Consider the following 19,116-nt stretch of genomic DNA (forward strand, 5'->3'; position numbering starts at 1 on the left):
ATGAGCCCATCAACGATATTGACAAGCAGCTGTAAGTAGGCTAAGCATGCTAAATTCGACATCCAAACAGTATTCTAACGTTAGCTTTGAGATACTGCTTGATTTCATAACTTAACTTAGTTTAGTCTCTTCAATGTAGCCTACTATGTTGTGATAAGACCTTCGCAGAGTTCACTTCAATGCAGCAGTTTTGAACAAATTTGCGCAGCATGGTCACGATGCTAAGCTGATTTAATAGCAATTTAGCCAGACGTCTTCTATGCAATGTTTCTATGTGGCAACAACAATCCTTCAACAATCGTGAATATTTTGTTAAATGCACATGCAGAGGAGTGGCAGCGGGCTACGAGAGAGAGCGGGGCGGGGCAAGGAAAGGCTGCGTGCATAAAAAGCGCAGCTCAATGGCAATGCAAGGATTTGACCTTATATTTAATTTAAATTAAATTAAACATAGAATATTAATATGTGGCGGCCGATTTTTATTTTGTGGCGCCCCGCCACAGATTAGTCAATGTATGGGAAACACGGTGGTCTAAACCATTGCTTATTCATACAGGATGCAATGCAGATAATACTGGCTTATTTATGTATATATTATTTGTAAGCCTATTATATTATTCTTTGGAATGACCAAAAGTGGGGCTTCTCTGGTTGTATACACAGGTTAATGCTTTGTGCATTATGTTTGCTGCCGATGTAAAAAGCATGCGTTACCTTTTGAGTGTTAGAAATGTTGGTAACACTTTACTTGACGGGTGACTTCATAACACATTCATAGCAGCTGTCATAAACTGCACATAAAGCATTCATGATTTCATGAGACATGACTCAACATTCATACCAAACCTTTCTAGAATGTGGAAGACAGAATGACGACAACTTGTCAAAATAAAAGTCCAACAATCGCAAAGCACCATTGCCGTTTTTGTTCCAAACTGCACATAAAGCATTCATGACTGTTTCATGAGACATGACTCAACATTCATACCAAACCTTTCAAGAATGTGGAAGACCGAACGACGACAACTTGTCAAAATAAAAGTCCAACAATTGCCGTTTTTGTTCCAAACCTCTTACCTGATCACGTCACATCTGAGTTAATGGGCTACTCCAGTGCCAGAAAGACAGAACATGGTCAAGCAAATAATTTTTGTTTCATAAAAGGGTGTTTCTTCAACTCCGGGCACTTTTGGCCTTTCAACTTTTAGAAAAATAATTATCTCCAAACACACATTCAAAATCATTGATACACTCATTAATATGTCTTGAAACAAAGTATGATACTGGGCACAATTGCATGACATGGAATATTGTTATTTTTTATCAGTTTTCTAAATCGTAAGGGAAAAATGTCATTTCCACCACACCTCAAATTATGTCATTTATTTGCAGATTATACAATATAATTCATTATGTTACATTATATATCAGTTACCATGTCTATGACTACCTAATCATACCACATAACAAATTCTAAGACTTTGTGAACTAAATGTATATTGCTTGAAGTTGCTCGGTACAATGAATTATGTTTTTCATAATCAAAAATACTCTTTATTTAAAGTATACATAAATTATTAAAGTCACTCACATGTTTTTCTATTAATAATGAAGTATGGATTATAGTTTCTGAAAATAGTATAAGTCTATGTCACCTGGAATTATGTTTTATTCCCTTAAAACATATGTTGTGATGGTCATTTCGTGGTGGAAATGACTGTGGGGACTGTGGTGGAAATGACATTTCATCACTGTCTTGCTGACTTTGTGGTGGAAATGACTGTGATGGAAATGACATTCTCACAGTTTTCAGCCATATAAAATCACATTCCATTACCATACCCAGATACTTTTGGAGATGGGGCACAATGTATCCAAAATACACACAACTATGCTTTTTTTTTCACTTCTTTTGCATATTTTGACAAGTTACAGCTGTGGTGGAAATGACGTTGAATAAAAATACTCTATTCTCAAGTGATGGTTACAATGATTTTTCTTCAGTTTCTGATCACCATATGTCTCTGATATTTGCCATCAACCTTCCTCTTTAGTAACACTATGTTTTCCCCTGGTAAACAAATAAACATTTTTAGGTAAAAAAGTATATATTACTGGAAATAGTTTGGTTGGTGGAAATGACAGAAAACAAACACGGTACAAAATCATCTAGGTTTAATTTGTCTTTAGTGTATTTTAACAGTTAAAGGTTACAAGTGCAGTAAATCAGAATATATAGGCATGATTAATTTTTTTCCACAAAAACAACCACAAGGACACAAAAGTGCCTGTAGTTGGAGAATCACCCAAAAATGTATTTGTTTTATGATGTAACCTTTGCAGATGATTTCTCATCTTTTGCTACTGGGAATGTCCAACCATTCCAGGTTACACAAATACGGGTCAGCTGAATGTAGACTAGTTTACCTCCCAATGTTAAACTCAGTGATTTACGAATAGCCTACTTCACAACTTGTATAGTAAAGTGACATTCGATGTAGAATTCATAAGATATTCATGAAATATTTACAAAGGCTGGAAAGATTAAATTAATGGTATCCATTATGAAATATTGGAGGCAAATTTAAAACAATGCTGCTTTGCGATTGTTTGACTTTTATTTTGACAAGTTGTCGTTCTGTCTTCTACATTCATGAAAAGTTTGGTATGAATATCGAGTCATGTCTAATGAAAGAGTCATGAATGCTTTATGTGCAGTTTAAGACAGCTGCTATGAATGTGTTATGAACTCACAAGTCAAGTAAAGTGTTACCGAAATGTTATGTCTTCCTGGCATTAAATGCTTTTGAAATGCTTTAACAGAGGTTCTGCAAGAGGCATGACTCACATGACTCAAGTCTGACACTGATAAAAGACTTGACACTAATGCCTTGACACTTTACTTAGACTTGAATCAAGTGACTCAAAAGGACTTGACTATACTGCCTATACATTGATTAGACAAATGAGATTGTATGTTTTGTTTGTGAGAAATGATTGATTCATGAGATTAATGCAATGTGCGCAAACCTGGCCAGTATGCAGTAGAGACACAGAGGGAAGCCATGTAGTTTAAATGGGACTCATTCAAAGAGAGTCTACATTCATGTTTTAACCCTGTTACCTATGATCCCTTAGTGTGTTCTTGGGGGGCGGGGGGGGGGGGGGGGGGTGGTGAGTTTGTGGTGTAAGCAGTAGCACCGTAGTCCACTACACTTGGTTCTCAGTGCCCACGGGGACCCAGGTTCAATTCCGGCCTGCGGTCATGTCCCAATCCCACCTCATCTCTCTCTCCCACTTGCTTCCTGTCTCTCTCTCCCACTTGCTTCCTGTCTCTCTCTACACTGTCCTGATGATATAAAGGCAAAAAAGCCCCAAAAAATATACTTTAAAAAAAGTACTGGCTGAATACCAGTCATGCCAGTAACACGTTACTTAGTAAGTAGTACTTTTCGGTAACGAGTAATCTAACGCGCTACTATTTACAAACCACTAATCAGATTAAAGTTACTTATCTAAGTCACTGTGCGTTACTATTTTTGTCATTTTCCTTAGTAAAAAGATATATTCTTTGCTTTCTTCTTGTCTCGGGGATTAACGCCATGTAGGCTATGCTCACGTTTTCAGCATGAGGACAACTCGCGTGTAAAACCATGCAGCGACACAAACATAAATGGAGGGAGGAGAGAGATGCACATTTTATCTATACAGTCATTATTTTGAGTTTGTGTCAGCTAAACATGACCACATTAAGGTACATTGTACATTCTGTGCTGGCAACAAAGTGCTGTCTAGCTAGACATCCCAAGTCTCCCTAAGTTTTGGGAGTCTCCCACATATTGATAGCGGCTTCCTGACGCCCGCAAATTACATAAAATCTCCCGGAACCTAGAGCGAACAAGAGCACGCAAACCAGACAGGACTAAAGCTAAATCAGTTTTCAGTGTATGTGGGCTTATATCTCTTTTCTCCCGAACTTAATTAATCCGTTTAGTCAGTGTATCTAGGAACAGGAGCGTCATGTCAGAGTCAGTGCCCCTCAAAAAGGAACATTTAAGACCCATTTTACATCAGACTACACAAAAGTGTACCCAATTGTCTCACAAGAGTAAAACATAATGATAGTCTTGCACACGGCGGGTTAAATGATTGCAAAAGACTTGTTGAGGTGAGTTTAACAAGTGTCATTTCATTTGCATATTACTCAGGCCTATACTAGATGGCTAGTTGCCAAGGCTACATGAAGAGGCCAAACTGCGAAAATCTACATATTTTACTATCACAATTTCCATCAATAGGCCTTCCTTATTTGGTGTACTAACTAGACATTATTGAACAAACATCTGAATTTCAGTATCTAAGTAGGTTAGGTTGGGATGTCTGCTTTACATTGTTAACATTACTGTTAAAATGCACTTCCAGTATAGTGAGTTGGCAAAACCGGTTATCATTTTTATGTTGATGTGGTGGGGGTGTTGTCGGCAGCTGCTGAAAGTAACTAATAAAGTAACTTCTAACTTAGTTACTTTTAAAATCAAGTAATCAGTAAAGTAACTAAGTTACTTTTTAAAGGAGTGATCAGTAATCAGATTACTTTTTCAAGGTAACTGTGGCAACACTGCTGAATACATAGTGTGTTCTCTAATCAATGGACTTAACAGCCTCCTGGAACTTGACACTTGACATACTGTGGGTGACGTACGTGAATCTGCCGTTTTCGAAACTGAAGATCATCAATATTTTGCATGACCTAACTTGTGGCTGCTTAACTTGATTTACTTGATATTCACCACAGTGATATACTTGAGACTTTACTTGAGGTTATGGTTAGGACTTCAGACTTGCTTGTAACTTCCACATGTGTGATTTAGCTTCCACCTCTGGTTTTGGTGAATTGCTACCATTGCAATTTTGGTTCTGTTTGCAAAATTGTAATAGACATACGTGTTTCTGCGCTAGGATAAGTTGGACTTAGATTTCAATTACATCACAATAGGGTCATTATGTTTGTCAACATAAAGTTTAGGTTCCAAAACTAAAGTATGTTTGTTTATTACACGGCTCTTCACAAGGCAAGTAGAACGCTCCAATGGCTTGAATGGGATTTCCTAAAGTTCTACGGTAAAATATTTTCATGTAATTACTGCTGCAAACATATAATTACCGCTGTCAATGGCAATGGGTTTTGTGCTTCTGATACGTCTTTCATATCACTACGCAAGCACTGGAACTTCATTCAAAAGTGAAAGCAGACGGTTAATCAGCTGTGTTCTAAAGAATGTTTGATTCAAGTTCAGCGTGTGTTGTTGCAAACTATTTGTTTCTCAGCAAATGCCACGATGAACGGTAACAAATAGGCTAGGCTATGTAGGCTAAAGTCATATCGTGGGGAGTTTATTATTTCGTTTTGGCAAGTAGCCGTGTAATAAGTGGGATAATGTATAGAACGCCGGTCATTATTGGGAAAACAATGACCGGCGTTCTATACATTATCCCTTACTTGAGTTCAATGTTTTCAAAATACATTTCACCCTGAATTACTCTCTCAGAATTCAGGGTGAAATGTCTCTTGGAAGCAAGATTTGGATATTAATATCTTTTAAAAAGTAGTATTCCTAGCCTGACCAAGCTTTGTAAGATGAAGGACAAGCATGTTCTCGGTAGGACATGACCATTAAAAATGTGGGTTACACTTTACTTGACAGTATCGACATAAGAGCGACATGACACTGTCATGAATGTGTCATAAACGTTTGACATAACTCTAATAACTCTCTGTTATTAAGTGACATTCGGTTTTTGTCATAACAGGTTATATGTTACCAAAGTGTGTACTTTATGCCCATTGGCTTTATGTAAGGCCCTAGATTCTGAGTGTAGTGCATAAAGAGTGACATTGAGGGTATTATAAAGTCGTTTTGTTTTGCTTCACTCTGAAGTAGAAACTTATACATAATCTGAGTACCCAGAAGTTCGCATCATGCTGAACGAACTTCTGGGCCAAAACCTTCACAACCGGAAAACAGCTACTTTCAGAGACGGCCGCTGATCTCACTTCCGTTGTGTTCATGGGCAAAAGTTCCTACTGAAACCAGTGCGAAATAGCTGCCGATACAAACGTAATTGAAGCATGTTTAGAGTCGATTTTTGAAGAAATTGAAGTTCGTAACAGTTGCTTTAAACCTCTGCAGAAGTTATGTCTCATTTGCCTAAGCAAAGGCTAACCAGAGATGGCTACAAAGGCAAACTAAACACCATTGTTTTGGTTGTTAGTTTACTGTCGGCGATATTTTCATGAAACGCCCAGTACATGTGCATACTCACAAGGTCTGCCACCTCTTTGCGATTGGCTATTGAAAAAAGCTTTGTTCCAAATCAGAGACATTCCCCCGCCCTATTTTCCCCTGAATCCAGGCGTATTCCTCTAGACTGGTTTATACATTGATTTTATGAAATTTCTTCCGTTATGAGGTTTATACAAAGGGGGCAGGCTATACATGGGAATGCATTCTTTTCTTCATTCTTCTTCTAAAGCATGATCTAATTCTGATTCACTGGGAAATTGGGAACTGCGATTAATACACACACACACACACACACACACACACACACGTGTATATATAAAACATACATATAACATAAAACACTGTCGTGATATATTTATTACGATTAAGTTTTGCTATGTATGGTTGGTCAATGTTGAAGTGTGCATAGCAAGCTACCGTATTTTCCGGACTATAAGTCGCTCCTGAGTATAAGTCGCATCAGGCAAAAAATGCGTCATGAGCAGAAAAAAAACATATATAAGTCGCACCAGACTATAAGTCACATTTATTTAGAAATGTATTTCACAAAATCCAAAACCAAAAACAGAGACTATGTAACTGGATTATTGAGGCCAAAAAGATGCATGTTAATGAAGACGAAGGAGTGAAGGCAGCCAAGAAGAGGGCAGGAAGGTAATTGCAAAGCAAAAGATCCACTGAAAGAAAATGCCATGGGGTAGACCAAAATGTATCTAAAATGTGGAGAATACAATGCAAAAAGGACGTGACCGAAGCAAGCAGGCGATAGGCCTATAGGCCCGACGGTAATTGTAAAGCAATTTACAAAAGATTCACTGAACAAAAATGCTGATGTGGTACATGAAAATTTAGCTAAAAATGTGGAGAATGCAATGCAATCAAGCATTTTGGACGATATATTAGCACAGGCTGGCATGCAGCAGAACAATTGCTTGGCTGGCCACCTCCGAGAGAGCGAGAGAGAAAAAAAGATGCGCATTTAAAACCAGGGTCTAAATTCCAGCGCGGGATTGCGGGTATTGCGAATAAATTATTACTTAGTATTGAGCATAATAATAAGTCCCGCAAATCTAGCCATCATAATGTGAGAAATTCCCACACATTTTACAGCGCTGTCTGACGTTAATATAATAATAGAGCGGCCTGAATGCGGGACTATTGACGAACCAACTCTGACTTCAATTGAACCTAATGCAGAGACACACACATGCGCGCGCAGGACCACTTTGGGGGTGCCTCTTTCTCGTTGCTCTCTCTCTCTCAGCAGGATTTGTCACCGCTGAAGTCAAATTATAGATAGGTGCTTCAACATCAACCACTATCGACAGGAAAGGAAAACAAACGTCAGGAATTTTGCAAACACAGAAGCATGACCGCCTATAACGCGAGAGAACATGGATGACTTCTCCATTTGACGTTATAATCGATTGCGGACGTGAACAGACAGCTACAGACACGGAGCGCACAGTAGGCCTATACTTTCACTTTCTGTGCGTATTCATTACGTGAAAGATAATTAGTAGCAAAACAGCGATCAAATATTAGGCTACATGGCAGTGAGTTTTGTTTTGAAATGTTTTCATGCATGTCTAGATAACGGGTGAGGAATGTTTAGGAGACTCGTAAATCCTCAAATTTAGGCTGCGCAAAGCACAGCACCTTTATTTGGCCATGGCTTGTAATCGAGTCAGCTATATAGTCCTTTATTTCTTGCGTTTTATTGTGAGACATAGGCCTACTTTTCGTTTGCAGCGGCATGGGTAGGCTATCAAAGCAGATGTTCAATTTGAGATTTAAGTTACGTTTGGACTATTTGATTATATTGCTAAATATCGGGACGGATGACCACTGAAATCTGTGGGGTATTTAATGGCTCACTATTAAAGGAGAATTCCGGTGTGATATTGACCTAAAGTGTATCGAAACATGATACCGAGTGTGAACGTATGTCTCATAGCCCATCTCGGCTTGTCCCCTGCACTCCAAAATCTGGCGCTAGTTAGCCGATGCTACCAACATCTTCTTCAATAGTGGTGCTTCGGCATCGGGCTAGCCATGCAAATAAATCACTGTTTTACACCCATTTACGAGGCTCAATGTATCTCCACACTTCATTGGTAGACTTCCTAGGGCCCTGACATTTAAAACGAGACATTGAGAACTTTGAAAAAGCACTGGTAGTTTACTTACAAGACGATTTATACAGACAGTATCTTCACGAAGTTTAGCGTTTGCAGCCATCTTGAATTTAGTCACGATAAGTCGAGCAACGAGTAAGAATGAACAGCTATGATAAGGGATCAGATTCCAAAAATAATTCAGTGGAAATGCATGGATTCCAGTTGCTGCTACTGGAAGAAACTGGAATCCATGCATTTCCACTGAATTATTTTTGTAATCTGATCCCTTATCATACCTGTTCATTCTTACTCGTTGCTCGACTTATCGTGACTAAATTCAAGATGGCTGCAAACGTTAAACTTCGTGAAGATACTGTCTGTATAAATCGTCTTGTAAGTAAACTACCAGTGCTTTTTCAAAGTTCTCAATGTCTCGTTTTAAATGTCAGGGCCCTAGGAAGTCTACCAATGAAGTGTGGAGATACATTGAGCCTCGTAAATGGGTGTAAAACAGTGATTTATTTGCATGGCTAGCCCGATGCCGAAGCACCACTACTGAAAAAGTTGTTGGTAGCATCGGCTAACTAGCGCCAGATTTTGGAGTGCAGGGGACAAGTCGAGATGGGCTATGAGACATACGTTCACACTCGGTATCATGTTTCAATACACTTTAGGTCAATATCACACCGGAATTCTCCTTTAAGTTTCATATAGTGTCGGGATTTCGATTGCCATCCACTTATTGCGAGATGAGGTATCCGCGCTTTCATTCATAGAACGTGTGCTGCATGTGCTGCAAGGGAAACCTTATTCCGTATAGCCAGAGGTCTAAGCCTAAATGTAGTTAGTTTTTAAATTATGCATTATTTACTTTTTTATAAAATTCATAGGCTGATGCCTGGCAGCAACAATTGTGTTTAGATGTAGGTTACTGCTTCAGCCTCTAGCTCAGAAGGGGGCGGCATGCAGATTGAGAGCAATGAGAGCAACGTGTTGGAGACTCATGGTGTAGGACAATGACTTTTCATTGGCAACAATACCAACCAACAATATAAAATATTAAGAAGAGCTCTTTTATGAGTTAAATTGAAACAAAATTATACTGGCTTTTATTTGTCCAAATCTGAGGCCCGGCTATAAATAGAATCCCGACCATAATTTGACGATTTAGGTAGTGTGTTTCAGGCATAGCCAAGCACTAATCTCTGACTGAAAGTGCACAGGACTTGTGCATTTGAGAGCGCACTCTCGCGGCTGTAGACGTAATGTTTCACGTAGGGTTCATGTCAGTTAATATAAATTAACATTTAAAAACATGTTCAATTATATATTTTTTTCATATATAAGTCACACCTGACTATAAGTCGCAGGACCAGCCAAACTATGAAAAAAAGTGTGACTTATAGTCCGGAAAATACGGTAGTTACACAAAGTTTGTTGAACACATGCACTCTTGAATTTCCCCTAGGGATCAATGAAGTATCTATCTATCTATCTATCTATCTATCTATCTATCTATCCGTTAGGGTTACTGACGTGTTGCTAACATTGTGAAATTAATCATGACTGTCATCTCATTGGTTACTAACCTGCAAAGATACACCTGTTTTTAACATGTTTTATTTTTAAAACCCTACACAATCCCAATTAGTGTATGAAATTTCATGCATTTGTATTTGGTGTATGTCCATCGTAATGGCAGTGGCAGATGACAATTTGCCACTGACAAGTAGGATCATGTGAAGTCCTATCTATGTCATCAGCACTTTTCAAACCAAAAAGTATAGTTGACAATCTCAATATCAACTATGTGATGATCACCCGGTTGCCACTGTAAAGCCATGCCTTTATAGCATGCAAAGGAAACACGCAGTTCCGTTTAAAAAGAACCCCACTAGTTCAGCTTGTTGTACAACTTTCGTTGGCCCTTTCGTTGGCAAGCTTGTTTACAGTTGATTCCATTTTTGCGAAGCCTGCCTCGAGGCTCAACCGTTGTCCTACTATGGTTGTTATAGTTACTATTCATAAGCATTGATATGGAACGGCGATTAAACTTTTTTTACCAGAACTACTTTCTAGGTGTCCCGTTATTCAGAATTAAAAGCCACCCCGCCAGCCAATCAGAAAAGGGCACTTCTTCTCTCCGGGTGATAATGGGAAAATAAGTCCCAACAGGGCGAACCAGACTTGCTTCGCCCTGAAGGGACTTATTTTCCCAATAATGACCGGCGTTCTATACATTATCCCGCTTATTATACAGCTACTTGCCAAAACGAAAAAATAAACTCCACGATATATCTCTCTTACATTTATTTGTTAACGTTTCGTTGTGGCTTTTGCTGAGAAACAAATAGTTCGCAACACATGCTGAATTTGAATCAAACATTCGTTAGAAGACAGCTGATCAACCGTCTGTTTTCAATTTTGATTGAAGTTTCAATACGTTTCAATACAAGAAGTGACCGGACTAATTGCAGAGTGATATGAGACGTGAATTAGAAGCACAAAACCCATTTTCCTTGACAGCGGTCTGTTATACTTAGCAACGATCTGTTCTCGAGAAATATCAGACCACCGAACGTTGTGAAGGCCTATTCAAATGAATGGAGCATTCTGAAACATTATGAAGAGCCGTGTAATAATTGATAGTACTATAATGCAAACATGTAGCTGCAGGTGGTTAAAATGGCTGAATGTATTCATAGCACAGGAAATTATTCTCAGTCCTTTGCTTTCTGTAGAGTAGTTAGCTTTATTTTTGAAGTTGAAGTCCACCCAAGTTCCTTTGAATGTGAAATGCACTCATCATTTTCAGGAAATGCAAATAACCCGGCCTTTGCAGGAACCACTCTGAAAATGTAATAATAGTCCTAGGCTCTTTGACATTTAGATATCTTTTGATATGGAAATGACACTGTGTTTTCATCCCTTCCCCCAACCAAGCACACACACACACCCTTCCTCTCTTTGTAAACAAAAAAACGATATTCTTCTCCCACAGTGCTCCGGACGAACCCAAGGTCCGCAGAGCGGTGGAGAGGACTCTGACCATCTGGGAGGAGCGGAACATTTACTCCGAGGAGTTCATCGCCAATCTCAGGGTTGGCCTCCAGGAGAAGGAACCCGAGGAACCAGGTTAGCACCCTGGAGCACCTGGAGGACCCCTACACTCTACTGTTCAATATTTACATTTATTTTGAAATTAATTGGAAAAAATTTACAATTTATGTGAAAAGGTGCCAAAAATGCCAAAACCAGGCACTCAGTGGATTAAAAAAAGTTAAAAAGTCTTTATTTACTAGTACCCTGGAAAATCCAGAGTTCTTGCAAAAGCACAATTTGAAGGGTCTCTGCAAGACACCCTTGCAATGAGTAGTGCACATTACTTTTGCCACTTGTATTGCGGGGAGCCAATCACATCGGTGTATCTGATATAGGCGGGCCAAAGGCGAGCTAAACGGATGACAGTCGTAGTGTTAACCAATTGCGTCGAAGTCCGGAATCAGTCAGTAAACGTTGGTCGTATTGTGTTATCCAATTGTGTGCAGTGATATTTTCAAATGCACGCTTGGTGCCGCCCCTCGAGTTGGGCCACTACATTATTCGTGGCCAGACCTTCAATCTTTCTAGATTACCAGGGTCTGGAATCTCCAGGCTAATTTACTAGGGCTGTAGTATTTAAAAAAAAAAAAAAAACACCAACTTGTATCAGTACTACGCTTTCATCAGGGTGTGGGGTTTTATTTTTAAATGAATTGATTGATAAAAAATAGTTGCATTTGTCTTTTCAGTATTTGTGTTAATATTCATTTTCCCTTTGAATTTTTTGTTATATTTAAAGCTCCTTTCCTCTCATTACTACATACAGAGATGTCCTTTCTCCTACTTAGTCAATATCAAATGTTACCACAGAGCGTTTAGTTACACGCAAACGTTCAATGATCCACTCCTGCACTTGAGCTGAGAGCTTAAGTGTCTCTGTGTGTTTTTGTGCATGGGTTTGTGAGCTAGGAGACCAGGCCGAGTTATGGAATGCGTTTCTGTTTTAGCGGTTGTGAGCTAGGAGACCAGACCGAGTTATGGAATGTGTTTCTGTTTTAGCGGCTGCGACTCCTGTCCCCACCGCCACAGCTGCCCCCAAAGTCAGCGCTGCACAGAAGTCCAAGATAGTTGCGGAGTTTGTGGTAAGTGTCTCTGTGTGTGTGTGTGTCTTGAAGTATTTCTATTAGGCTTCCATATGCATTCTACCTCTGTGTCTCTTTGTGGAAAGGACATTCCAAAGACTCCAGTAAGCTCTGCTTAAAGATCCACTGCAGCAAAAAAAAAATCTTTAACCTTTTTAACATGTCCATTAGGTGTTTTAATGTGTTACAAGACGTATCACAAGCGGAATAAGCAGTAAGCTCCATGGCAATGTATTTCTGATTTAGATGGGCAGTGCGCTAGTTGACATTTCAGAATAAGGAACCAGAACAGACCATAATTGTTGCATAATAAAGGATGGAACCAAATCCATAATAATAGTTTCCCTGAAGTCACATCTGCACATTTAGCTTTCCAAGATAAGCAACCCGTCATGTCAAAGTTATCTATCTTATGTCATTAGCATAGCATTATTGGCCATTTGATAAAGTCGTCAAACCTATATGTCAAGCAGGCGAATGCAGTGTTGGGGGCCCGGGGAAATGAGCTTCCCACATCAGAGATAAGGCAGAGAAAGTAGAGATGCATACAAGCTGTTTCAAGGCCGTGACGGGATTTTTTTCATGGAAAACAAATGTATCTGTTTATTTTGTAATGTGATCTGATGTACCGTAACAGTTAAACAGAGGTCATTGTCACATTATTCAGGGTCATCTGTAGATGGTGCTGAGGAACTTGAAAAGTAACAGCCCAGGTTGCTGTGCACAGCCATCCTCACTAATAGTGCTCTGTAGGGTAGTCATTGATCCTACTTGCTAATGGCCCTTCTCTTGTTTTCAGCCCCAGTCTTTCGTTCAGAAGTTACAGAAGCACAGGTCATCTGTGGACGAAGTAGACCTCCGAGAAAAACAGCTGGCAGCCATGAGGGTGGATGTGTGCAGCTCGGAGGCCCTGAAGAAGCTGAAAGGTTTGTGGGCACACTTAAAGGCAGGCTACAGCAGGCACATAACTGAAGCGTTCCATTGACGGAGCGTATGCTGCAACAATTAGCTTCCACTGTAATCTATGGAACTGGCTACACCAGATGTGATGGTGGTTTGTACATTCCAAAAAAAAAAAAATAGATCAAACTTCCAAAACTATTTCTCTCCCCCGTGAAAGGAAAGCTTCAATTGCTGACCTGATGGAGCCCAGCTGCTAAGCCTTAGGCTGCATACACATTACTGGCGATTCGCCTGTTTGCCTTGTCACCAAAGTTTAAATGATTCTAACTCAAACAATGGAATTCTATGAACATTCCCTCATCACTCACTATTCTATTTTACTATACCATCCTTGTCTATTCTAATGGGGCTTTAGAGTTTTGGCCTGATTGCTGCTCAGCCCAGTAGGTATATTTACCAAACAAAACACTTAAAAAAAAAAAGAAGTGTGTTTTTTTTGTTTGTTGTTGTGTTTTTAAACTTTTGGTTGTGCCACCTGACTTTTTGGGGTGGTGAAATTGCAAATACAGTCTAAAAATACTGTATATTAAAATGTGAATGTTAGACAGCCATTAACACATTTTTAAAAGCCTTATTTGTCAATGACTCAAATGTGTGCCATACTTCTCCCTTCTCCCTTCTTGAAGACAAAGCAGGAGGTAAGAAGTTTGCCAAGGACTTTGAGGAGGGCAGTTCGAAGTTGCAGGAGTTTGTGTCCATACTGGACGCCCAGGTGAAGAAAGGCCCTGTTTTATTGGAGGCGCTGCAGAGTGCAGACATCTTCTACGAGATGCAGTACAAGGAGGTCAAGATCGTGACCAAAGTGAGTATTGACTGCACTCTCTGCACTTCAACTTGGCACAGAAGGTTAGTAAGTAAAAAAGAGGAACCACTAGGCTAGAAGCAGTAGACAATATGCTCTGGCTAAAAACGAAAATTATTGATGCAGAACTACATAACAAAGACTCCTGAACACTTGTCAAGATGGAGCAATATATCTTTTGTGGGAACAAACTCATCTCTGTGGGAACAGAAGTTGTTCAGATGAAGTGGGAGTGTTGTCTTATCAGTGTTTCCTCTAGATGTTTTTAGCAATGGGGGAAGGCCTGTCCACTTTTCCAGTCCAAAGCTTTTCCTTAGCCTGTGCTACACCTTTCCACCAAGTTTGGTGAAACTTGTACCGGTAGTTGCTGTGATATTGTTGACAGACATACTGCACCACAGTGGCGTATGGTGTGCTCTTGATAACGCACGCCGCTGTCTATGAAAACAGTATGTTTATGGAATAGAACTAATAACATCTGCTTCGTATTGCTGTTTATTGTTAAACTGCGATGATGTGAGCTCCAGCCTGCGAAGGTCACTTCCCATTCACTCGGACAATATTGTGCGCCTGCCCTGAGTTAATGTTATCACAATAAACTACATCAGCACAACAATATGTGGAGTGAAACTGGACGGGTCCTAATAACCTAATATGGGCAGCCGTGGCCCACTGGTTAGCACTTCGGACCTGTAACCGGAGGGTTGCCGGTTCGAACCCTGACCAGTAGGCACGGCTGAAGTGCCCTTGAGCAAGGCACCTAACCCCTCACTGCTTCCCGAGCGCCGCTGTTGATGCAGGCAGCTCACTGCGCCGGGATTAGTGTGTACTTCACCTCACTGTGTGTACACTGTGTGCTGTGTGTGTTTCACTAATTCACAGATTGGGATAAAAGCAGAGACCAAATTTCCCTCACGGGATCAAAAGAGTATTTATACTTACTTACTTACTTAACCTCTGTCTAGTTCCACTTATTGTTTAATTGCAATGTGAGTGGCACCCAGGGGGAGGGCACGTCGGCAGGATCATTTAAAAGTCACCCGCGTTGTGCGTCCGTCCTAATTCTGATGCAGTGGCAGCAATAATTTTGCAGTGGCAGGCCGCCACTACAAAATGAACGTACAGGAAACACTACAAAATGAACGTACAGGAAACAAACCTTTTCTCTTAATAAGCAGTAGGCTTGCTGATACAACAGTAGACTGTTTTTAATTCAGCTCTTTAATTTGTCCAACATACAGCACAGACTTACCCATGATCCCCCTCTCTCTTTCTCAGGCTTATGAAACTTTCGCCAACCGAGTGAATCACCTGAAGCGGAAGCTGGATGCCCTGAAGGCTTCCCTGCCCTCGCTCGACGACTCGCCAGTCCCGTCACCCTGCGCGGATGCGCCGTCCCCCACCGGCTCAGAATCTCCCTTCCACGGCCTCACTGCTCCTGACCCTGACCTGGACGGTGACGCTATGGACCACGACCCCGAACCCCTCATCCCCCTGGGAGATGCCCCCAGCCCCCTGTCCTCGGCAGGGGGCTCCCCAAAACCCGATGCTGCGGTGGGGCAGACGGACAACACAGAGGTGGAGGACATGGAGCTTTCCGACATGGAGGAGACAGAGGGTGGAGGCATCATAGGTATGTTCCAAGAAACAATATCAAGAAAATGACATAAGCTTTTATGTACAATTTGTCAAATTTTAGACAGATTAGATCCTTTCTTTTGGGCGGTGGTAGTGTAGAGAACTGGGCTAGCATACAGTAGTCTGTCAAGCTGTGGGTTCAAGTCCTGACCGTCACCTTGAGCAAGGCATTTAAAGGCACACTATGCAAGATTTTCACCTTTATGAAACCAATTTGATGGTAAATGAACTTGTAATAGGCGAATTGTTCACCTAGCATAGCTATACAGCATAGACGTAGCGAGTCCCTACCGAGAAAACCAGCCATGCAACTTCCAAGAGCGGCGCCCCGCCAAAACTCGCAAGAATCTGAAACATTACCTTGTCAGTAGATATAGTTCTTTGGAGATAGTTTTTGCCTGTTGCCAGAAAGCATTTGCATTGTGTACAGGGGGTATAAGTCACGAGAAGTTTGCTATTTATAATAGCAGAGTAATATATAAATAAATCGTGACTCTAGAGGGAGCTCTAGATTTTTTTTTTTTCTTCCCCCTCTATCTCATACTGTACTACTTGTTTGGGCCGGCCGGGGAAACTCCTATTAGATCTCCTAAAGTCATTGTAAAAACAATGGGGTGGAGGCATCATGGGTAGGTGGGAAGACCCAGGGTGGACTAGAGTGTGAACAAAGAAACTAATCTGTATGTCAAGTGAGTGTGAACATTCAGATGTAGCCTGTGGGGGGAAACGGACTAGTGTGAGTGTGAACATTCAGATTTAGCCTTTGGGGGGGAAACAGACTAGTGTGAGGGGTGGAATAAACAGAGCACTGGAGACCAGGCGGGTTAGTAGGGAGTAGTAAGAAGAGACTGAACAGATTCAGACAGAAAAGGGCACTGACGTTCTGGTTAGTCTGGGCACAGGTATATGCAGGGTCTTAAAAAAAGTCTCAAATTTTAATCATATAAATTCTAGGCCTTAAAAAGTATTAAACTTTTTACAAAAATGCATCTATTAATTCAACCTTTATTTACTCTCGGAATCATTGAGGGTAGTCCTCGTTTTTAAGTGATTCCTAGATGGTGTGTGCTAGGTCTTAAATTATTTTATTGTTAATTTAACGTTCCTAAAAATAATAAGGCTAGCCTATATAGGCTATAGTATATTCCAACCCTGAGTATAGAAGACAACTTCAATCATTTCTATTCAGATATAGCATGTCGGCTGTAGTCGTGCGCAGTATATTGACTGTGAGGAGCGCTGCAGAGAATAGCCACTCATTTGGCACCAATGTCCCCGGTATGCGAGAATAACGCCCAGTGCCCAGCCTCGGGAAACGTGTCTGATTAGCTCTCCACTGGTGGAGAGGATTAATATGCAATAAGGGGAATTGTCTCTCTCATAGGCGTCCACATTGTGTGCGTTTTTTTTAACCGTTTAACTGATAGTATTAATCAGTTAAAACTCTTATCGGTTATCAGTCAAACGGTGACCGATAGCCCTACTCTTAAGTAACACACATTGTTACGGCAGCAAAAGGCTCCCTCAACTGCTTTTTGCTGCCAACTGTTTTCCAAATCGTTTAAAGCGCCCTAGCCAACTTTTCTTGCCAAGTGTGAACATAGTCTAAGAATGGTCTTAAATGTAAGTTGTTGAAACCTGCATGTACCAGTATATATTTTTTCATACAAAATGATATGAAAGAGGATGTGTAAAGTTAAGGACAGGAATGTGAAAGACACAGCAAATGAGTGTGAAAATCAGGGAAATGGAAATAAGAGCACCGCATAATTAATTGGATTGGGAACGTGGGTGACAACACAGCCAGAAGGGAAGGATTACCTGAATGAGTCTGATGTGATCTAATGTTCTAGTCTCACTCGCTTATTTATAGGTAGAGCTGTCGTCACTTGCTCGGACAGTGACGTGGTTAGGCCTGGTCCATTAGAATATGCTATTTGTAAACATAACTTTTACCAGCTTCCCTGCTTTCAATCTCCCTGCTTCCATTACCATATGTAATTTACTTTGAAGAACAGACTTGCCAGAGTGACATTTTGTACATTTTTAAGTGATAAAGAAATATGTTGTAATTTTGAATTGGGTATAATTCTATTTTTTTAATTTATTTTTTTTAAATGTCACAGTTTTTCTGACATCTTTGTTGTGCAAGAACTGGTCTGCCTCATTTTGGCGCTTTGCCGCTCTTGCGAGTGCTGCGGTCAAAGTTCAATCATGTTGAGCTTTGACCGCAGCACGCTGTAAGTCAGAGGTATTTTGCGCTGAGCCCTGCAACAAGCACAACAATCTTTGGGACATTACCTCAACCAAGAACAACCTAGCGGCGAGCACAGTGCATACCGTGTACAATGTGACATGGTACCCCCCCCCCCCCCCCCCAGTTTAAGGGTGCAAGTTTGACAGTGAATTTTGAAGAGCAAAGTCAGAGGCACAAAGTGGGCTGAGCCAGGCCGAAGTTAATTAGTAAAAGATTGATAAGATCAGAATTTAACTGGTTGCATGTGATTGGTTTATTCAATTTCACTTAACCAGAGAGGTCTCGTCCATTTCAGAGTCCCTACCTTGACGTAGCTTCCCACTACCTATATCGCCGCCAAACTCGGCATATCATTTCTTTTGGAATGCATATACAGACAGGGATGTAGAGGAGGCTAAACGCGAGAAAACGCAGTTTACCCACCTCTGAAATTTCAGAAATAGTTTATCCACCTCTTATTAGAATTTATCCACCTCTCAAAACAGTTTATTCACCAATTGCAACTTTTTTAACATTTAAACATCACACTGTATTTCCACATTCACAATCTGTACACTCAACACTCTAGGAAACAATTAATACCATTAGTATTGTTATAAACATTGGACACTAACCTCCACCATCATCAAACATGTTCTGAATGCCTTTTTCAAAAATCCGATACCGCATGGCGCAGTCCACCTTACCGTGATCACAGAATTCATAGTTTACCCACCTCTTATTTTACCACTACACCCACCCCTGTACACAGACGATGCCATTTGAGTGGTACGTCTGTTGAGTAATACGTGAAGTGTTGAGTTGATGCATGAAGCCGGGAACAGGGTTCCCACTCTAAGTCAAATGT

At 40.5% G+C, this 19,116-nt stretch overlaps 1 protein-coding gene across 1 annotated transcript in view; it reads left to right on the forward strand.

Moving 5' to 3' along the window:
- Positions 1-19,116, forward strand: part of rprd2a (regulation of nuclear pre-mRNA domain containing 2a) — a 44,887-nt gene that overhangs the window by 20,106 nt on the left and 5,665 nt on the right. The window contains exons 3-7 of the mRNA XM_042076624.1: positions 11,427-11,560; positions 12,527-12,609; positions 13,409-13,535; positions 14,199-14,374; positions 15,653-16,007. Of these exons, the coding sequence (XP_041932558.1) occupies positions 11,427-11,560; positions 12,527-12,609; positions 13,409-13,535; positions 14,199-14,374; positions 15,653-16,007 (875 nt within the window). The remainder of the gene's footprint in view (positions 1-11,426; positions 11,561-12,526; positions 12,610-13,408; positions 13,536-14,198; positions 14,375-15,652; positions 16,008-19,116) is intronic.

Source organism: Alosa sapidissima, chromosome 21 (assembly GCF_018492685.1).
Source record: "Alosa sapidissima isolate fAloSap1 chromosome 21, fAloSap1.pri, whole genome shotgun sequence".
Lineage (NCBI taxonomy): Eukaryota > Metazoa > Chordata > Actinopteri > Clupeiformes > Clupeidae > Alosa > Alosa sapidissima.